At 35.6% G+C, this 18,001-nt stretch overlaps 1 protein-coding gene across 1 annotated transcript in view; it reads left to right on the forward strand.

The window, feature by feature from the left end:
- LOC118705801 (transmembrane protease serine 11F) overlaps positions 1 to 18,001 on the forward strand; it is a 71,949-nt gene that overhangs the window by 27,197 nt on the left and 26,751 nt on the right. Inside the window, exons 3-4 of the mRNA XM_036414911.2 lie at positions 12,103 to 12,257; positions 14,649 to 14,767. Coding sequence (XP_036270804.1) covers positions 12,103 to 12,257; positions 14,649 to 14,767 — 274 coding nt within the window. The remainder of the gene's footprint in view (positions 1 to 12,102; positions 12,258 to 14,648; positions 14,768 to 18,001) is intronic.

Consider the following 18,001-nt stretch of genomic DNA (forward strand, 5'->3'; position numbering starts at 1 on the left):
CAGTAAACCCAAAGACAGGGCTTAATAGTGCTATTTGATATAGCAGCTCATCTGTATTCTATGAGACCCAAGTTCTATCTCTCTACTTTGCAGCTGTTAGTAAATCAACTTTTCTCTCAGTTGGCTCCTGTTAGAGTTGCAAAGTGGCTGCGACAATCTCAGGAGTTACATTGACCTACAATGTCCAGAGGGAAAATAAAGGAGTCCTCTCTTAGTCTGACTTATTTTAGAAAAAAGAAAGCCTTTCCTAGTCCCTTCAACTAACTTCCCTCATATATCATCAATGGCCAGAATTGAATGCAAGTCCAGTTTTGAACAACCATTGGCTAGAGAGATGTAACTGTCAGGGTTAACTGACAGCAATTACCTGGGGGTAATAGGGATGTGAGCTAGTAAATTTTTTGTCCACATATCAATGATAATAGTTCTTTTTATAATCCAGTGAATTGATGATTGAGAACTCTTAAGAGCCAAAACTAGCCATAAATGTTTTCCCATTAAAGGGTCCAACTTCCTATTTAAGATAATATGTAAATAATAATCAGTTATTGTTTTAATTAGCTGTTATTGGAGAAAAGCACCAAAAGCCTAAATTTAAGATTAATTCTGAAGAACTGACATGTAACTATACTTAAATTCATAATAGCTTAAACAGGAGAAACATACACAGGAAAAGCAGCCACATGCTCCCAGTGGTGGCCTGCTGGGGGAAAACCCATATCCCTCCCAAGACAGGGTCTCTATTTTATAGGAGGTTAATAGTAAAAGCATATGGTGGGTAGTCATGGAGACCACCAGAAAGAACAATGTATTTCTGAATTAACAGATAATACCCAGGCAGTTAATCATACTCCATACATTTATTAACCTCCTTCCAGAGGCCTGACTTTTATCTTCAAGGGCATTCTGGCTTTCTGGGTAGTTAGCGAAACCTGAAGCTACAGTCACAGAGAATTAAACAGAGAGCCCACCTTTTCTCAGGCGCCTTTACTGCTGAAGCCATAATAAATTTCTAAAGTGAGTTCACCTACAGGTGCACATATTTTTTTTGGTGATATCTTTTTCTTTCTTATTATTGAAAAACCTATGCAAATTTTCAAGTTTCCTTGATTCCCTACCATGTTAGGTGATGAATATGAAAACACATTGGACTGTTCAGTCTGTGAAGATGACCTGAATACTATGTACTGTAATTCTTTTCCCTTGAGAGAGCAACTTCTTCCTGTTTGATACTCAAGAAAAATAAAGATTCCTAATTATAAACTTCTATTCTACATTTGGGAAAGTGAAAGGTTTCCTCTACTCTCTAAAACAGACATTTCAAAGTATTAGGCATAGTACAAGATTTAAGTCAAGTATGTTTTCCTAATTTTTCTCTCTCTTTGTCATAATTGAGTCTGTGGAAAAGAAATGGTCTAAGCCTTGTTGAACTGTTCAGCTAGTGATAGTCTTACTGTTGCTGAGGTGTAAAGGTTCCTTTGGCCTTCAAAATTACATTTAAAATGAATGTTGTATTTGTTTTCTGTTGCTACTTGTCTCCCTTGGCATGTGTACGCCTCTACGTGTGTGTTTGCTTTAAGGAACGTTGTTAACCTCAGTTAACCCATGTAATTAAAAAGGTATTACTAATCACCAGCATTCCCAGAAATGAAGGCTTTTTGGCAAGAAGTAGAGGGAACTATGAATATCTAATGTGTACCTGTCCTTCAAGTTGAATACAAATATGTTAAGACATGTGTAAGACATAAAAAGAATTCCCTTCAGGGCTACTTCCTGGAGAACACCCGGTTAGCACATAAATATTTATGCTATACATAGAGCTCATTTACCTTAAGCTTGATTATTTACTTTTCTTTAGTGGTCAAGTATTTAAAATCTCATCTTGCTGGCATCTTGATGGATTCGCTTCACCCATTTCAAATGACATTGACTTATTTTAGAAGGAAGGAAGCCTTTCCTAGTCCCTTCAACTAACTTCCCTCATACATCATCAATGGCCAGAATTGAATGCAAGTCCAGTTTTGAACAACCATTGTAACATTTTAATGACATTGAGAACAAGCACAGAAATATCCCGCATGAGGAAGTCATGTCAGAGTAAACAAGAAGATTTGAATACTGTTAGTCACAATTATCAAAAGATGTCTAAAGAGTCCTCACAAAATAACTTTCTTTTTTATTTTAAACCCTTGGCCAACTCATCGTCCTTTTTGTGTTGTTGAGTCAAAACAATGAATAACTTCATTAAACATAAATTCTTGACTTTCTGCTTTTAATTTTGAGAGGCATCACTGTTGACTGGTTTCAAAACAAAGCCATAGCCTTACATCTTGAATAAAATAAATAAATAAATAAATAAATAAAAATAAAAATAAAAAAAGCAGACTTAAAAGCCATAGCTTTATATTCTGAGTAAAAAAAGTATTTCTTAGGGAGATGGGTTGTCATCATTTCTATTCACCTGCTATGTAATTCCTATTAATATTATTCAATTCCTGGAAGATACATAAGAAATGTTTTCTTAATATGCCCCTGTCTGTATGGGGATTTTGCTAACTGGTGGAAGGATCTGGAATTGTTCACCTGATCCTAATTTATATGACAACAGGTACATAGGTTTGTTCGTCAGCGAATATATAGTGCCTATAATGGTGCTGGGCATACAGTAGATGCTCAATAAAACTTGCTGAATGAATTAAATGTGACAGAAGGGTTATACTCATTTTGTATGATCCTAAAGAAATATAAGTAGTATAATGGATGTAAACTTAGGAATACATTCTTTAAAACTATCAACAGGTTATTCCAAGAGGAGAGAAGTTTCCTCAGGACTTTAGGAAGAGAAAGTTTTAAGAATAGGATGGCCAACATTACAGTAGTGACACAATAAATAGGATTTTACCATTGGTGATTGAAGGGTATTAATTATGTTATATTTAACTAGGAATTCGGAGATTCTATATGGGTTTCTGGGAAAAATCAAGAAAGGAGTCTTCAAATTTCTATTTTCATGCTTACAAATACATTTGTATCTGCAACCAATCTCAGAGGAAAAAGTTTCCTTTTTTTTTTTTTTTTTTTTTAACCTATCTGAGGATCTGGGAGAGAGAGGGAATAAATGGCTCATGCCTATATCCATTATTTGTCTGCTGGTTCCTTACATATAGGTTGAAGTCTGCCAGGAGTTTCCTATGTAGATAAGACTTTATGGAGGTGATAGTTGACTTTGGGGTGCTCCTTGGGGACATGGCAGGTAAAGGCTGGAGGATGGAATGTGAGGATTTTGTTCTTTCTTCTGACTCAATGATATTCTATTGTTTATATGTACCACTGCTTTTCTAGCCACTCATCTATTGATGGGCAACTGGGTTGCTCCCATAACTTGTCTATTATAAATGACAAGAGGCCTGGTGCAAAAAATTAGTACATGGGGTTGTCCCTCAGCCTGGTCTATACCCTCTCACAGTCCAGGACCCCTTGGAGGATGTCCAACTGCTAAACCGGCAGTTGGACATCCCTCTCACAATCTGGGACCTCTGGCTCCTAACCACTTGCTTGCCTGCATGATTGCCCCTAACTGCTCACCTGCCTGCCTGATCACCCCTAACTGCTCACCTGCCTACCTGCCTGATAGCCCCTAACTGCCTCTGCTAGCCTGCCTGATAGCCCCTAACCACCTTTGCCTTGGCCCCCGCTGTTGTGGCTTCATCTGGAAGGACATCTGGAAAGACTCCCGATAAGTTGTTCAGCTACCTGGTCTAACTAGCATATTATGCTTTTATTATTATAAACTAAGAGGCCCGTTGCATGAAAATTCATGCAAGAGTAGGCCTTCTTTCCCCCGGCTGCTGGCACTGACTTCCCTCTGGCACCCAGGACCAGGGCTTCCCTCCCTCTGGCCAGCTGCAGGCACCTGGGACCCCGGGCAGCTTCCCCCAGGCCGGGCCCCAGCTTTGTCAGGAAGGACATCCAGAATGACATCAGGTCTATCCCGTCTAATTAGCATGCTACCCTTTTATTAGTATAGATGCTGCAATGAACATAGGGATGCATATACTCTTTTAAATTAGTATTTCTGGCTTCTTTGGGTAGTCACCCAGAAGTGGAATTGATGGGTTGTAATGAAGTTCCATTTTTAATTTTTTTGGGAAATTCCATGCTGTTTTCCCTAGTAGTTGTACCAATCTGAGGGCATAATATTCCCTAGGTCCATCTATTTCCACCAATAGTGCATGAGTTACCTTTTCTCCACATACTGGATAACACTTGATGTTTGTTGATTTATTGAGGATAGTCATTCTGACAGATGTGAGGTGATATTTCATTGTGGTTTTAATTTATATTTCTCTAGTGATTAGTGATGTTGAGCATCTTATCATAATTATATGTATATTGGCCATATGTATGTCCACTTTCGAGAAGTGTCTATTCAAGTCTTTTGCCCTTTTTAATTGGATTGTGTTTTTGTTTTTTGATGTTGAGTTATATGAGTTATTTATAAATTTTGGATATTAACTCTTTATCAGATGTATCACTGTTAAATATGTTTACCCTTTCAGTGCCCTGTCTTTTCATTTTGTTGATGGTTTCCTTAGCTGTGCAAAATCTTTTTAGTTTGAGGTAGTACCGTTTGTTTCTTATTGTTGTTCCCCTAGACCTAGGAGATATATCAGAAAAAAATATTACTAAGAGAAATGTCCGAGATCTTACTATGTTTTCTTCTAGGATTTTTATGGTTTTAAATTTTACATTAAAATCTTTAATTTATTTTGAGTTTTTTCTTGTTATGGTGTGAGAAAGTGGTTGAATTTTATTTTTTTGCATGTATCTGTCCAGTTTTTCTAGAACACTTATTGAATAGACTGTCTTTACCCTAGTATGTTCTTGACTCCTTTGTAAAATAATAATTGACCTTATATGTGTGAGTTCATTCCTAGGTTCTCTTTTCTGTTCCATTGATCTATATATCTGTTCTTAGATGAGTAACATGCTGTTTTGATCACTATGGCCTTGTATTATAGTTTGATATCAGGTAGCATGATTCCTCCAACTCTGTTCTTTTTTTCAAGATTGCTTTGACTACTTTGGGTCTTTTGTGGTTCCATATAAATTTCTGGATTATTTGTTGAAGACCTGAAAAATACATCATTGGTATATTAACTGTACTTGCATTTAATCTAGATTGCTTTGGGAAGTATGGATATTTTAATGATGCCAATTCTTCCTATTCATGAACATGATATATGCTGCCAATTATTGTACCTTCTTCAATTTTTTTTTCAGTCTCTTATAATTTTTCAAGAATAGGTCTTTTACAACTTTGGTTAAATTTATTCCTAGATTTGTTTGTTTGTTTGTTTGTTTATACAATTGTAAGAGTCTAGTGCACTTTTAAGAACATGGGAAAACTGTAGAAATATTACTCCTATTAATAAGAATTAAATTAAATTACTAGATATTGTTGGTTGTGTAGCTGTTTTCAGAGGTGGAGTTTACCTTGCTGATATTACAGCGTGGGAGGAGGTTGCTTCTGGATGCTTACAAGATGGCAATCATGATTTTACAGGTCAGCTATAGAGAGAGAGAGAGATCTTGTGCTGGATATAGAACTCGTATGTCTAAAAATATTTTTAAAGGAATGTTTGGAAAACATGAACATTTTATCACCTATATCTGAAATCTCCTATGTGTTTTTTACTGTTATATTGCACTATTTAAATAGGATTTAATAAGAATAATATCCCTCCATTATATAAAGAGCTATTACACATTCCATTAAAGGAGCAGGATGTTATGTAATTTCTGCCCACTCTCTACAACTTTGCTCTTCTCCCTTGCCTGCCAAACCAGTCATGTCTAGCTGATAGGGAAGCTAATTTTGGTGACTAACTCATATTTTAAATTCCCCCAGTTTCTCACCATTTTAAAAGTTCTTTATTCTTTTGTGGTCATATATGGTCATTTTAAGACTATACCCTGATATATATTTTGGGCAAAGACAAGGATATTTCTTGCCAGAGTCCTTTGATTTGTGTTCTTAGTCTTTGAAATTCTTATCAAGTCCTAAGAAAATTCACCCTATCATGAAAATGCCAATGTCATTACTACTTAGATAGCTGTATCATTTTAAATGTTGCAACAACACCCTGAGCTCCTCTCTCTTACTACCTAGTATTTGCCAATGTTTCTGATTCATGTGTTCAAGAATTGCCAAAGTCTTCCCACGGAAACAGATCTCTCCAAAAGAATTGTACTGCTATCAGCTGCACTAAATTAGACTATGTAAACCACTAACATGGTTTCCAAAATTTTCTTAAACTCTTATTCTCATTTCATCTAAAATATGTGAATTTTCTTTTATACATTTTATAAATTTTTCTATTGAGTGGTACTGAAAAATGCTATTAACCAATAAGTTTTATTTGACCTCCAAATAAACTCATGATCATATTCCTGTTATGATAATGAGAAGTAGTTGTGCTTGTGAGCAATGAGCCATAGGTACAGGAAGTACTTAGCCAGTATCACAGGCTCAGGAACTCCCTTTATCCTTTGGGGACCAGCTCAACTGTCACATTGTCTGAAGTCTTTCCTGTAACCATTTCTGTCCCTTTTGCAAATGACTTTATTCCTCAGTCTTCCATGTTTTCTTTTATGACAGTACTTGGTAAATCTATTATTTTCTCTATAACATTATATTGATTTTATTATTTTATGCCTTTTTATCCTACCATGAGCCCCTTGAGTATAAGATCTATGTTTTTGTGCTGTTTTTTTTTTTTTTTTGCTTGTTTGTTTCTTTTTTAAGTTTATAACCCTAGTGTTTAGAATGTATTTGGCACATAATAAAATGTCCTTAAATAGAATCGGACATGTCATAATCCTGCTGACTAGGTCACACATCATTTAGCTCTGGGTATGTTCCAACTTCAGTGCTAGCTGAATTTTATCTAGAAGTGACATATAAATGACACATAAATAACCAATTGTTATATTGTTAATATATAGTTTTGGGACCTTTTACTATAAACTCAGTAGTCATGTAGCAAGATTGTGACAGAGAAAAATTACTGGAAAAACTTCTAATCTTTTGGAGTTTAGAGAAAATAGATGGTACTCAAATTTACAGGGCTTAGATCAAGCATTGCCTATGCAACTGCAAATAAAATACTATGGTTTTAATAACATTTATTATTATATGGTTCTATTATATATACAATCGAGGCCTGGTACACAAAATTCATGCTTGGGCAGGGGGTCTCCTCAGCCTGCCCTGCACCCTCTCCAGTCCAGGACCCCTTGGGGATGTCTGACTGCGGTTTAGGCCCAGTCACAGAGATCAGGCCTAAACCATCAGTTGGACATCCCTCTCGCAATTCTGGACCGCTGGCTCCTAATCGCTCACCCGCCTTCCTGTTTGGTCACCCCTAACTTCCCTCCCTTCTGGCCTGATCACCCCTTACTGCCTCTGTGTGCCAGCCTGATTGCCCTTAACTGCTCCCCGCTGCAGGCCAGGTTGTCCCCAACTGCCCCCTCCCTGCCAGCCTGGTTGCCCCCAACTATCCCCCCCATTGGCTTGGTCACCTCTCCCTGCCCCCCCTGTCAGCCTAATTGCCCCCAACTGCCTCTCCCCTGGCCCGCTGGCCTGGTTACCCCCAACTGCCCCCTCCTTGCTGGTCTGGTTGCTTCTCACAGCCCACACCCACTGGCTTAGTTGCCCCATACAGCCTGCTTGTTCAATCATTTGGTCATCCCACACTAACCCCCCTGCAAGCCTGGTCATAGGCATCCATCTTGTGAAGGTGTGAGGATCAATTTGCATATTATTTCTTTAATATATAAGATATACATATATATGCATATATATATAATACATGTATGAACAGATTTTTTTCTATGGATTCTCACATGAAGATTAACAACATAAAAGATATACCTAAATTGAGGCCTGAGGGACTGGGACATGTTTAAATTATATTGTTTTATATATGCTTATGCATTATTTAAATATATTTTAATTTTACTCATTAAAAGAGTGCAAATAGATTAGCTTTGAAAATTCTGGAATAAGACTCACACATAAAAAAGCTATCTTCATTATCATGACTTATTTGTAATTTATTATTCTTTAATCTAGTAAAAAAAATACTATGATTTTTTCCATGTATTTTTATATTTTATTGGATTCTTGAATAGGTTTATCTCATGGTTCTTATATTAAGATTAATAATCTAAAACATATATATAGGTTGAGGTTTGAGGGACTGGGAAATGTCTTAATCATATAATAATCTCTCTATGTGCCTAACATAAAAGACACCCCTACCATTTAATGAACAAATATATGATGAAGGTAGCTTACTTCTGCATACTTCTACTTAAACTACACTAGTTAGAACCGTAATTAACTTGTAATAAAAACCTCCATTCTAAGAAAAAGTTTATAAAACAAAGTAGAAAAAAATCTATTCCAATTGGCAATTTCTCAAATAAACTTAAAAGTTCAAGACTGAACTAGGTGTAGCTTCTCTCTAATAATAAGCAACTGTCATGTGTTCAATGATTAGCCATCTCTGATATACTAATATATTAATCATACCTCATTACAACTGGTGATATAGTTATTGGGAGGGGCCAGGGTTTATCACCTGTTTATTTAGATATCATTATAGTGTTATCATCAAAGATGCCGCCTCTAAAAGATGACATAATTCTCAGACTTAATTAATAATATACACAAGTGGCACTTTGAAGGGGCAATATTACAGATTATATTTGCTTTATTGAGCAGAATATTGGAGGCTGTGTAGACAGAAAGATATAAGACTGAAATTTATTTTTATATAGTAGATCTTTTTGGTCTTTGATAATGTAGTTAGTCTGTTATATTGAGCTGAGTTAAGTTGTAAGAATGAAATAGCAGCTTAGACCCAAGAAGAATGCAAGCAGGAAATACGTGTGTGGGAATATAGAAAGGATTTTTTTTTTCTGCTAAAGAAACTGAAATGCTTCGCCTATTAAGTCATGAAATATTCACTGGTTTACAGCTGCTTCTCCATACTTTTCTAATGGCCAGTTCATCCAACAGGGCAAGTTGTTTTCTAATGCAAATATTTCACACACTTTTACCTGCCATCATTCTATGCATGACAGATTTCTTCTTTCTTTCATGTCTAAGCAAAAATGTTACCTTCAGAGAAAGGACTTTCTCATTCACTCTTTCTAAGTAGTCTTCTCTTCCAACCCAATCCATACCTTTTTAAAAATATATATATTTTTTACTGATTTTTTTTTTTTTTTTTTTTTTTTTTTACAGAGAGGAAGGGAGAGAGTGAGAAACAGGTGAGAGAGAAACATCGATCAGCTGCCTCTTGCACACCCTCTACTAGGGATGTGCCTGCAACCAAGGTACATGCCTTTGACCGGAATCGAACCTGGGACCTTTCAGTCTGCAGACCAACAATCTATCCACTGAGCCAAACTTGTTAGGGATTACCTTTTTATTTTTGATCATGGACATCTTATTCATTGCCAGGACCAGCCTGGCGGTTGAACTGGGCTGAGGTAGGGAGGTGGGAATTGAGAAAATAAAGAAAGGCAGGAAAGCGGGGTCGGGAGGACTGCAGGTAGCCATTGACTGACTGTAGCAAGTTTATTAACTGCACAATGCTTTTTATACACAAAACACTGAATAGGAGGTCTGTCTAGAGGAATGTATTCTTTGTTCCTCTTAATCTCTAAAGGACAGAGCAGAAGAACAAATTCTTGGTATAGCAAATCTCAGCCAATAGCTACAGACTTCTTGGTAAGCCCCGAAAAATTGCTCTCATTCTACTGATAGTAGCCATCCAAACAAGTCTGAGAAAACTGTGGGTAGGGGGCCAGCCTTGCTAGCCCTTTGAATGCAAAGACCTTGTCATCTTACATCCTGTCTCCAACAATTCATCTTCCTCCTAGCTCTTATCACCACTTGTAAGAGTCTCTATGTTTTCTGGTTTTATCTGTCTCCCCTTAGCACTATAACAACAAAGATCATGTATTTGTATTTTATTCACTATGTACTCAGTAACTACTAGTACCTAAAAGATGGTAGATGTTTATGAAATACATGTTTGTTGAGTATTTAATATAATACTTTATGTTTTAGAATTCTTCAGCTTTTTAATGCAAATTATTGGAATACTTTTCTAGATCAAGGATCTAGACTAAGGTGACCAGATTTTAACATTGGTAAAGCGGGACACCATTGACCAGGGGTGGGGGGGTGGGGGGTATGGAGGAGGTTATTGATTAAAGATTTGGTCTATATGGAACAACAAAAATTTTCATAGAACGCAAAAATGGTATTTTAATATTTTTTAAAATTTCAACATAAGTACAATTTGTGATACAAATATAATAAATAAATAAATTATGTATAGTATTATTTTATTCTTTGGCATATTTCTCATTTGAGTGAATTCTAACAACTAATCAACAATGAGAACTTTGATAAGCAGTTCTCAATAATCAGTTCTCAACAATTATTTGTTATTATTAAAGTTTAACATTATAAAATTAACAAAAATAATATAAAACTTATATCCTAGCTAAATAGCCATATAAGACTTGCAATTTTTGGACATACTTTAGGAGACCATAAATTATTTGAGGGCCAAAGACATATTTTATGTATTTTTGTTTCCAATGATAATTATTAGTTTTGAATTCTTTTGTTTTATTTTGTATTTTCACATGCTACTTTTTCCTCTTCTTTTTCCTTTTTTATACCTGGAGAACTTTTATCACATAAAGTTTTAATCATGTTGCCTTCTTGATAAAAATCTCCCAACACTTGCAGCCCTCCAAAAGGTTGTTTTCCTTGTACAAAGTTTTATTTTGGCATAGTTCACACTATACATTAAATACTTGTTTTCTCATTTATATCTTTTTCATTTATTTATTTTTAAAATTTTTATTACTTATTAATTTTGAGAGAGAAGGGAGAGAGAGAGAGAGAGAGAGAGAGAGAGAGAGAGAGAAGAGAGAGAGAGAGAGAGAGAGAGAGAGAGAGAGAGAGAGAGAGAGAGAGAGAGAGAGAGAGAGGAGAGAGAGAGAGAGAGAGAGAGAGAGAGAAGAGAGAGAGAGAGAGAGAGAGAGAGAGAGAGAGAGAGAGAGAGAGTTCAATTTGCTGTTCCACTTATTTATGTTTTCATTGGTTGCTTCTTGTATGTGCTCTGACCAGAGATTAAATCCATAACCCTGGCAATATTGGGATGATGCTATAACTAACTGAGCTACTCAACCAGGCCAGTATCTCTTTTTAAAGTGTGGGTGTCCTATGGACAAAGAGAATATCTTAAAATTTTTTATAGCTATATGGCTCTAGAACAGTTTCTGAAACATTATTATAATGATGTAGGTACTATTTTAAGGATTTTCTTAAAGCATTGCCTACTTTAATGAATTAGAGTTTAAAAATATGTTAGATAAAATTAAAAAAGTAATGCTTTCAAAAAAAATCTCACTTGGGGGGTCTGAAAATAAAGTAAATAATGCCAACTTTTAAGTTGGCTTAAAATATTTTAGGGTGGGCTGGAAATGCCTGAGTTGGAACAGGTAAAAGTCAAGTGAAAATAAAAAGTCTTCACGGGGACTAGAATCTTATCAAGTATAATTCCTAATTTGTGATTTCACAGGGAGGTACTAATAAAATGTGAAGAACCAAGATCAGATCTTCAAAAGTAATGTTTCTATTTTTGAAACACACCGTTAAGAGATTTTAAAATGCATTAAATTTAAAAAATGCATATTAAGATACTTTATTTTTAATTAAACACAACTGATGAGCTTATTACATAACTTTGTTGCCAAAAACCCAAATTTCAAATTGCCAACACATCAGACAGAATGCAGTGGAAATATATTCCCAGTTGAGCTTTAAGTAAAACTTACATTGTGAATGGGATGTTGGGGAGGGTATACAAATTAAAACCTTGTGTTCTTTTCAATATCTAAGTATACTATTGTTATTTAGCAGTATAAACTATTTCTGTAGAGTAATAAAGTAAAGCCACAATGATTATTTTTTCTCTTACTGTTTATTCCTTTCCATTATCACAGACCAGCTCAGTTTACAAAAGCTGATGATTACCCTCCAGTTGAATTTCAAAGAAGACAGCAATTTTGGGACCCTATTCGGCTAGCCCTTTTCATATTGGTAATTGTAGCAATCATAGGAATTACGATTGGTATTGTTAGTCATTACGTTGTTGAGGGTAAGTATCCAGGTCACATTTCTATTGCCTAAGTGCTCCATGACTGAATATCTTAAAATTCTCTGTTGTATAAAAAAAAGTCATTTGCATGATATTAACATTTTAATTACTAATGTTTTACTGATGTTAAATTATAGTTTGCTCCAGTATTGAGCTCTGTCTTACATATTTCCAACCAGTGAAGCTTGCAATATGGATAGGCACATGTCAAAGAAATACATATTTAAAAAGAGAAAGAATGAAAGATTATCTTCAGAATAAAGACAAATTACATCATGAACTGAGTTTAACATTCTTTCCTCAGAACCAATACATTGAGTTGCCCCCAAGAAAAGTTGATAATATGAGGAAAGTTACCTAAAAAATGTTTGTAAAGGGTTAAAAATCAAACATTATTTTTGAAGGAAGAGGAGATTGTTTCATGGTTGGGGGAAGAAGAGAAAATTTAGAAATAATTTCACCTTAGGTACAAAAATGGATAGTTAATACAACAGATAAGCCAAATGACAATCAACTAAGATTGATTTGATATGTGTATTTATAATCATATGATTGAGAGTTTGTCTAAAATTTTACAGAAGTATATGACTTACAACAATAAAACCATACTTAAAAAACCTATAGGAAGAGATGAATATTATTCAACATGCCCAGCTTAATTTTCTACCTACTTTATTGGGGGATTGATAATATCCATTTCTTAGACTCTCATAAAATAAAAGGAGAAACCAAATTACCCCATCAATTGTGTTTTTGTTGTTAATATTTTTTTTTCTTTAAGTTAAAATGTAGTGACTTAGTTTTGTTTTTAAAATGTACTACATCCCAAAAAAAGAAAAATTGAGGATATAATAAAAATAATAGCAAAAAAGCACTTTACAAGATATCATAGAGCTTGTGGGAGGCTGAATAATGGCCCTCTCGTAAGGTATCCATGTCTTAATCCTTACAACATGTGGATGTTACCTTATATAGCAAAAGGGACTTTGCTGATGTGATTAAACTGAGGACTCTAAGAGAAAGTAGTTATTCTGGATTTTCGGATGAGCCATAAATGCAACTGGAATGTTTTATAAGAAAGAGTCAAGAACGTTAAAGAAGGAAGAAGGCCATGTGGCAAAAAAGCTGGAGGAATAGGAGACAATATGAAATGTGACCACAAGCCAAGGAATGAGTATAACCTCTAAAAGTGGACAAAAGGAAAAAAACAAAAACAAAAAAGATTCTCCTCCCCTTAGAAGGCTCAGAAGGAACCAGCTCTGCCAGCATGTAGCCCTGTAAAACTCATTGCAGACTTTTAACTTCCAAAACTATAAGAGAATGAATTTGTGTTCAAGCCACTGAATTTATGCAAATTTGTTATAGCAGCAATAGGAAACCAATACAGAGGTTAATACTTAAGAATTTGAGAAATCCATGACATGGATCTTCCATGCAGTTCATTGTGACTTGCCTGATTGTAGATAGAAATTTAGTAAAACAAAGGAGAAGTCTATGACAAAGGATAAGCAAGTGGAAGAAGATAAAATAGAGGTGTCTAAAATAACACACACATTCAAAAAGTAATTTACATATTTTTTATTATTTTTTTAATATATTTTATTGATTTTGTACAGAGAGGAAGGGAGAGAGACAGAGAGTTAGAAACATCGATGAGAGAGAGTCATCGATCAGCTTGCCTCTTGCACACCCCCTACTGGAGATGTGCCTACAACCAAGGTACATGCTCTTGACTGGAATCGAACCCTGGACCCCTCAGTCCCCAAGCCAACGCTCTATCCATTGAGCCAAACCGGTCTCGGCATATTTTTTAGCATAAGGAAATCAAAACAAGTCAATGAAGAAAACCATATTGCAGTAACCAAGATGATCCCAAGAAGAAGAAAAAAATAATTTTAAAATAGTAATTTTAAAGAGTGGACATAAGAAAGAAGAGTTAAAAATAGTAAAATGTGTGAAATAATTGAAAAGGAAGTAAGGATTTTTGTCAGACTTAATGATAAAATTAACATCACCAGGATTAAAGTGTATTTGATGGAGTTATTTTTGTCCTAAAGATCTAAACTTTTACTGTGTGTAATTCTAACCAATTATTTACTCTCTGATATATAATAATTTTAAAAATAAAGATTATAAAATAATATAGTGACTTTTAGAGTATGAATGGTCTGTCAGTGTTCTCCAACCAGGATCTACCAGGAACACATCTGTAGTGGGTTTATTGCCTGTTCAGGGAAGGAAAGCACATGCCCATGGTTTACTAATTAAATACTAAGTGCCAGACAATTAATATCTATAACTTTTTTGTTGCTCATCATAATGGCTGAGGACTAGAGACAAGAAACTGATGATACTTAGCAGTGATTTTTTTTGTTTATTTTTGCCTTTCAGATGACAAGTCATTTTATTACCTTGTCTCTTTTCAAGTCACAAACGTAAAATACAGAGAAAATTATGGAATAAAAACCTCAAAAGAATTTACACAAAGGAGTCATCAGATTGAGAGAGTGGTAAGCCAAACAGAAAATTTTAAAGTATATAAATGTGTTTTTCTGTCTTACTTTGAATGTGGTTATTGTAGTTACTTTGCCTCTCCATGCTTCACTATCTTTTTCTATGAAATGAGAATAATATAGTATCTAGGTTATATGACTAAGAAGATTAAATAACTTACTGTATATAAAATCCTATCTAATCAAAGAGTAATATGCAAATTAACCATCATCCAACACACAAGATGGCTGCCATGTGGTCAAATATGTGGACACAAGATGGCTGCCGCAAGATGGCCAGCAGGGGAGGGCAGTTAGGAGGGATCAGGCCTGCAAGGGAGGGCAGTTAAGGGTGACCAGGCTGGCAGAGGAGGGAAGTTAGGGGCAACCAGGCCTGCAGGGGAAGGAAGTTGGGGGGGACCAGGCCTGCAGGGAGGGCAGTTGGGAGGACCAGGCCTGCAGGGAAGGGTAGTTTGGGGAAATCCAGACCTGCAGGGCAGAGCAGTTGTGGGGAGGGACCAGACCAGCAGTTAGGGGCAATGAGGCTGGAAGGGGAGGGCAGTTAGGGGTGACCAGGCCAGCAGGGGGAATCAGGTTGGCAGGGAGTAATTAGGCATCAATCAGGCTGGCAGCAGAGTGGTTAGGAACAGGCAGGCAGGCGAGTGGTTGGGAGCCAGCAGTCCTGAATTGTGAAAGGGATGCCTGACTGCCTGTTTAAACATGTAGTCAGACATCCCTCCAGGAGTCCCAGATTGAAGAGGGTACAGGCTGGGCTGAGGGACACCCTCAACCTCCATGCATGAATTTTGTGCACCGGGCCTCTAGTATTTAAAATAATATTTCATACTATTACAAGTATGTAGTTAGAGTAGGCAACAAATTAAGATCTGAGGGGATTATTGGTTGAGACAGATGTTTTCCCTATTTTTAACTTGATTTAATTTCTTGATTCATTTTCCTTTATCATTTTTAAAAATATATATTTTATTGAGAGAAAGAGAGAGGGACAGAGAGCTAGAAACATCGATGAGAGAGATGAGAGAGAATCATCGATCAGCTGCCTCCTGCAACACCCCTACTGAGGATGTGCCCGCAACCAAGGTACATGCCTTTGACTGGAATCGAACCTGGGACCCTTTAGTCCGCAGGCCGATGCTCTATCCACTGAGCCGAACAGGTCTGGGCTCCTTTATCATTTTTTAACATGAGAATTAGGATGGTCATATTGGCCTTATCATTTTATTTTGCTTTTAAATGTATCACATACAAGAATGTATGTCTTTAATTCTTCAGTCTGCAGGCTGACATTCTATCCACTGAGCCAAATCGGTTTCAATGTCTTTAATTCTTGGGCCGAAAATTAATAATGTCCCTGAAATATTTTGTTTGCCTTTGAAAACATGCATTTATCAAGGCATTTATATTTTTAAAAAATATATAAGATAAGCTAAATTTTTACCTCTCATAGTAGGAAGTCAAATAGAATAGTGTTCCACTTTTGCTCTCATGAGAAGTATGTCTGTGGAGACCATAGATTTGTTAGAAAATAAGTATTTTAGCCCTTTTAGCTTATGAGACCTATTAGGGAAAAAGAAGTAATATGTCTATAGAAAAGCAATCTGTCTATGATGGCTATAGATACTATCTCTTTAAAATATATATTTTCACTGATTTTAGAGAGTAAAGGAGAAGGAGAGAGATATATTGTAGAAGTATCAATGATGAGAGAGGATCATTGATTGGCTGGGAATGGAACCATGACCTGCTGGCTCATAGGTGGACCTTCAACTATGGAGCCACGCCAGCCAGGCAACACTATCTATTTTTAAATATATTTTTAAATATATATATATATATATATATATATATATATATATATATATATATATAATTGATTTCAGAGAGGAAGGGAGAGGGAGAGAGATAGAAACATCAATGAGGAGAGAGAATCATAGATTGGTTGCCTCTGTGCACTCCACACGGGATTGAGCCTGCAACCCAGGCATGTGCCCTGACCCCTAGAATGGTCCCATTCCAATGAACCATGACCTCCAGGTTCACAGGTTGATGCTCAACCACTGAGCCAAGTCAGCTGGGCTAGACACTATCTCTTAATTAAAAGATGGGTACTTAGCCCTCCAGCACTTCCACTGCTTTCATGTTTTTCTGAATTATTAGCAATGGTGGAAAGTGTTAGCATTTTATTTAGTTATCTGAATATGGGTAAGCTTTAAGAAAAATACAGGTGTGAGCTGTTATCAATCAAGACTTACAGAAGCTGGGGCATGTCTTTCCAAAAGTTTGGGTAGGAGACTTGGTTAGTTTGATTTAAAATGTTAAAAATCCATAAGTAGTATTTTCCTTTCCAAAGCTATTTACTATTTGTCATGTAACTTAATAGTATTTTTTACAATTATGTTGCAACAATTCTCACTTTATTGGTTGGTGGTTTTATTCAGAATTATGTTTATATTATGTTAAACACAAATAATGATTTGACACATAATGACACATAATGATTTGACACTTGTGTTTATTGTGAAATGATTACCACCATAAGCCTGCTTATATCACGGATAGTTATAATTTTTTTCTTTTAAGTCATGATGAGAACTTTTAAGATCTAGTCTCTTGGCAACTTTCATATTATAGAGAAGGCCCTTCAATAATGTTGGTTTATTGTAAGGTTGATGAGATGCCACAGAAACTTAATTCTTATTTATATCAATTAGCCGATGATAAAATTGGTTTCCCTTAAAAATCACAAAACCTATCAAAATGTTAAGTGTAAACTTACTATTCAATATAGTATTATTACCTATAGTCACCATGCCATAAATTACATCCCCATCACTTATTTATTTATAAATGGAAGTTTGTACCATTTGACTACTTTCACCCATTTTACACCTCCTTTCCACCCCCGACCCCTTCCATTCCAGCCCCCAAAGTGATTTCTACATTCTCCTTGAGAACATCAGGTAGTTAGTGCATTCCTGGTATTATTAAGGTCAGTTCTCTAAAAACATATTTGCTTACATAAAAGTAAAATAAAAATAGAAGTTCTGATATTTTCCACACCCTCTATGAAACATTGGCTTCATTTTGGAAATTAATGCTCAGAATAATCAAAAAAGCTAATCTATAAAGGATATGACAATTATTATTGTTGGATAGAAGGATGACTTCATTTACTGTGCAGAATTTTCAATATGGAAAGACTACTGATGTTGGCTCTATAGCTTTCTAACC

Source organism: Pipistrellus kuhlii, unplaced genomic scaffold (assembly GCF_014108245.1).
Source record: "Pipistrellus kuhlii isolate mPipKuh1 unplaced genomic scaffold, mPipKuh1.p scaffold_m20_p_1, whole genome shotgun sequence".
In the NCBI taxonomy this organism is placed as follows: Eukaryota; Metazoa; Chordata; class Mammalia; order Chiroptera; family Vespertilionidae; genus Pipistrellus; species Pipistrellus kuhlii.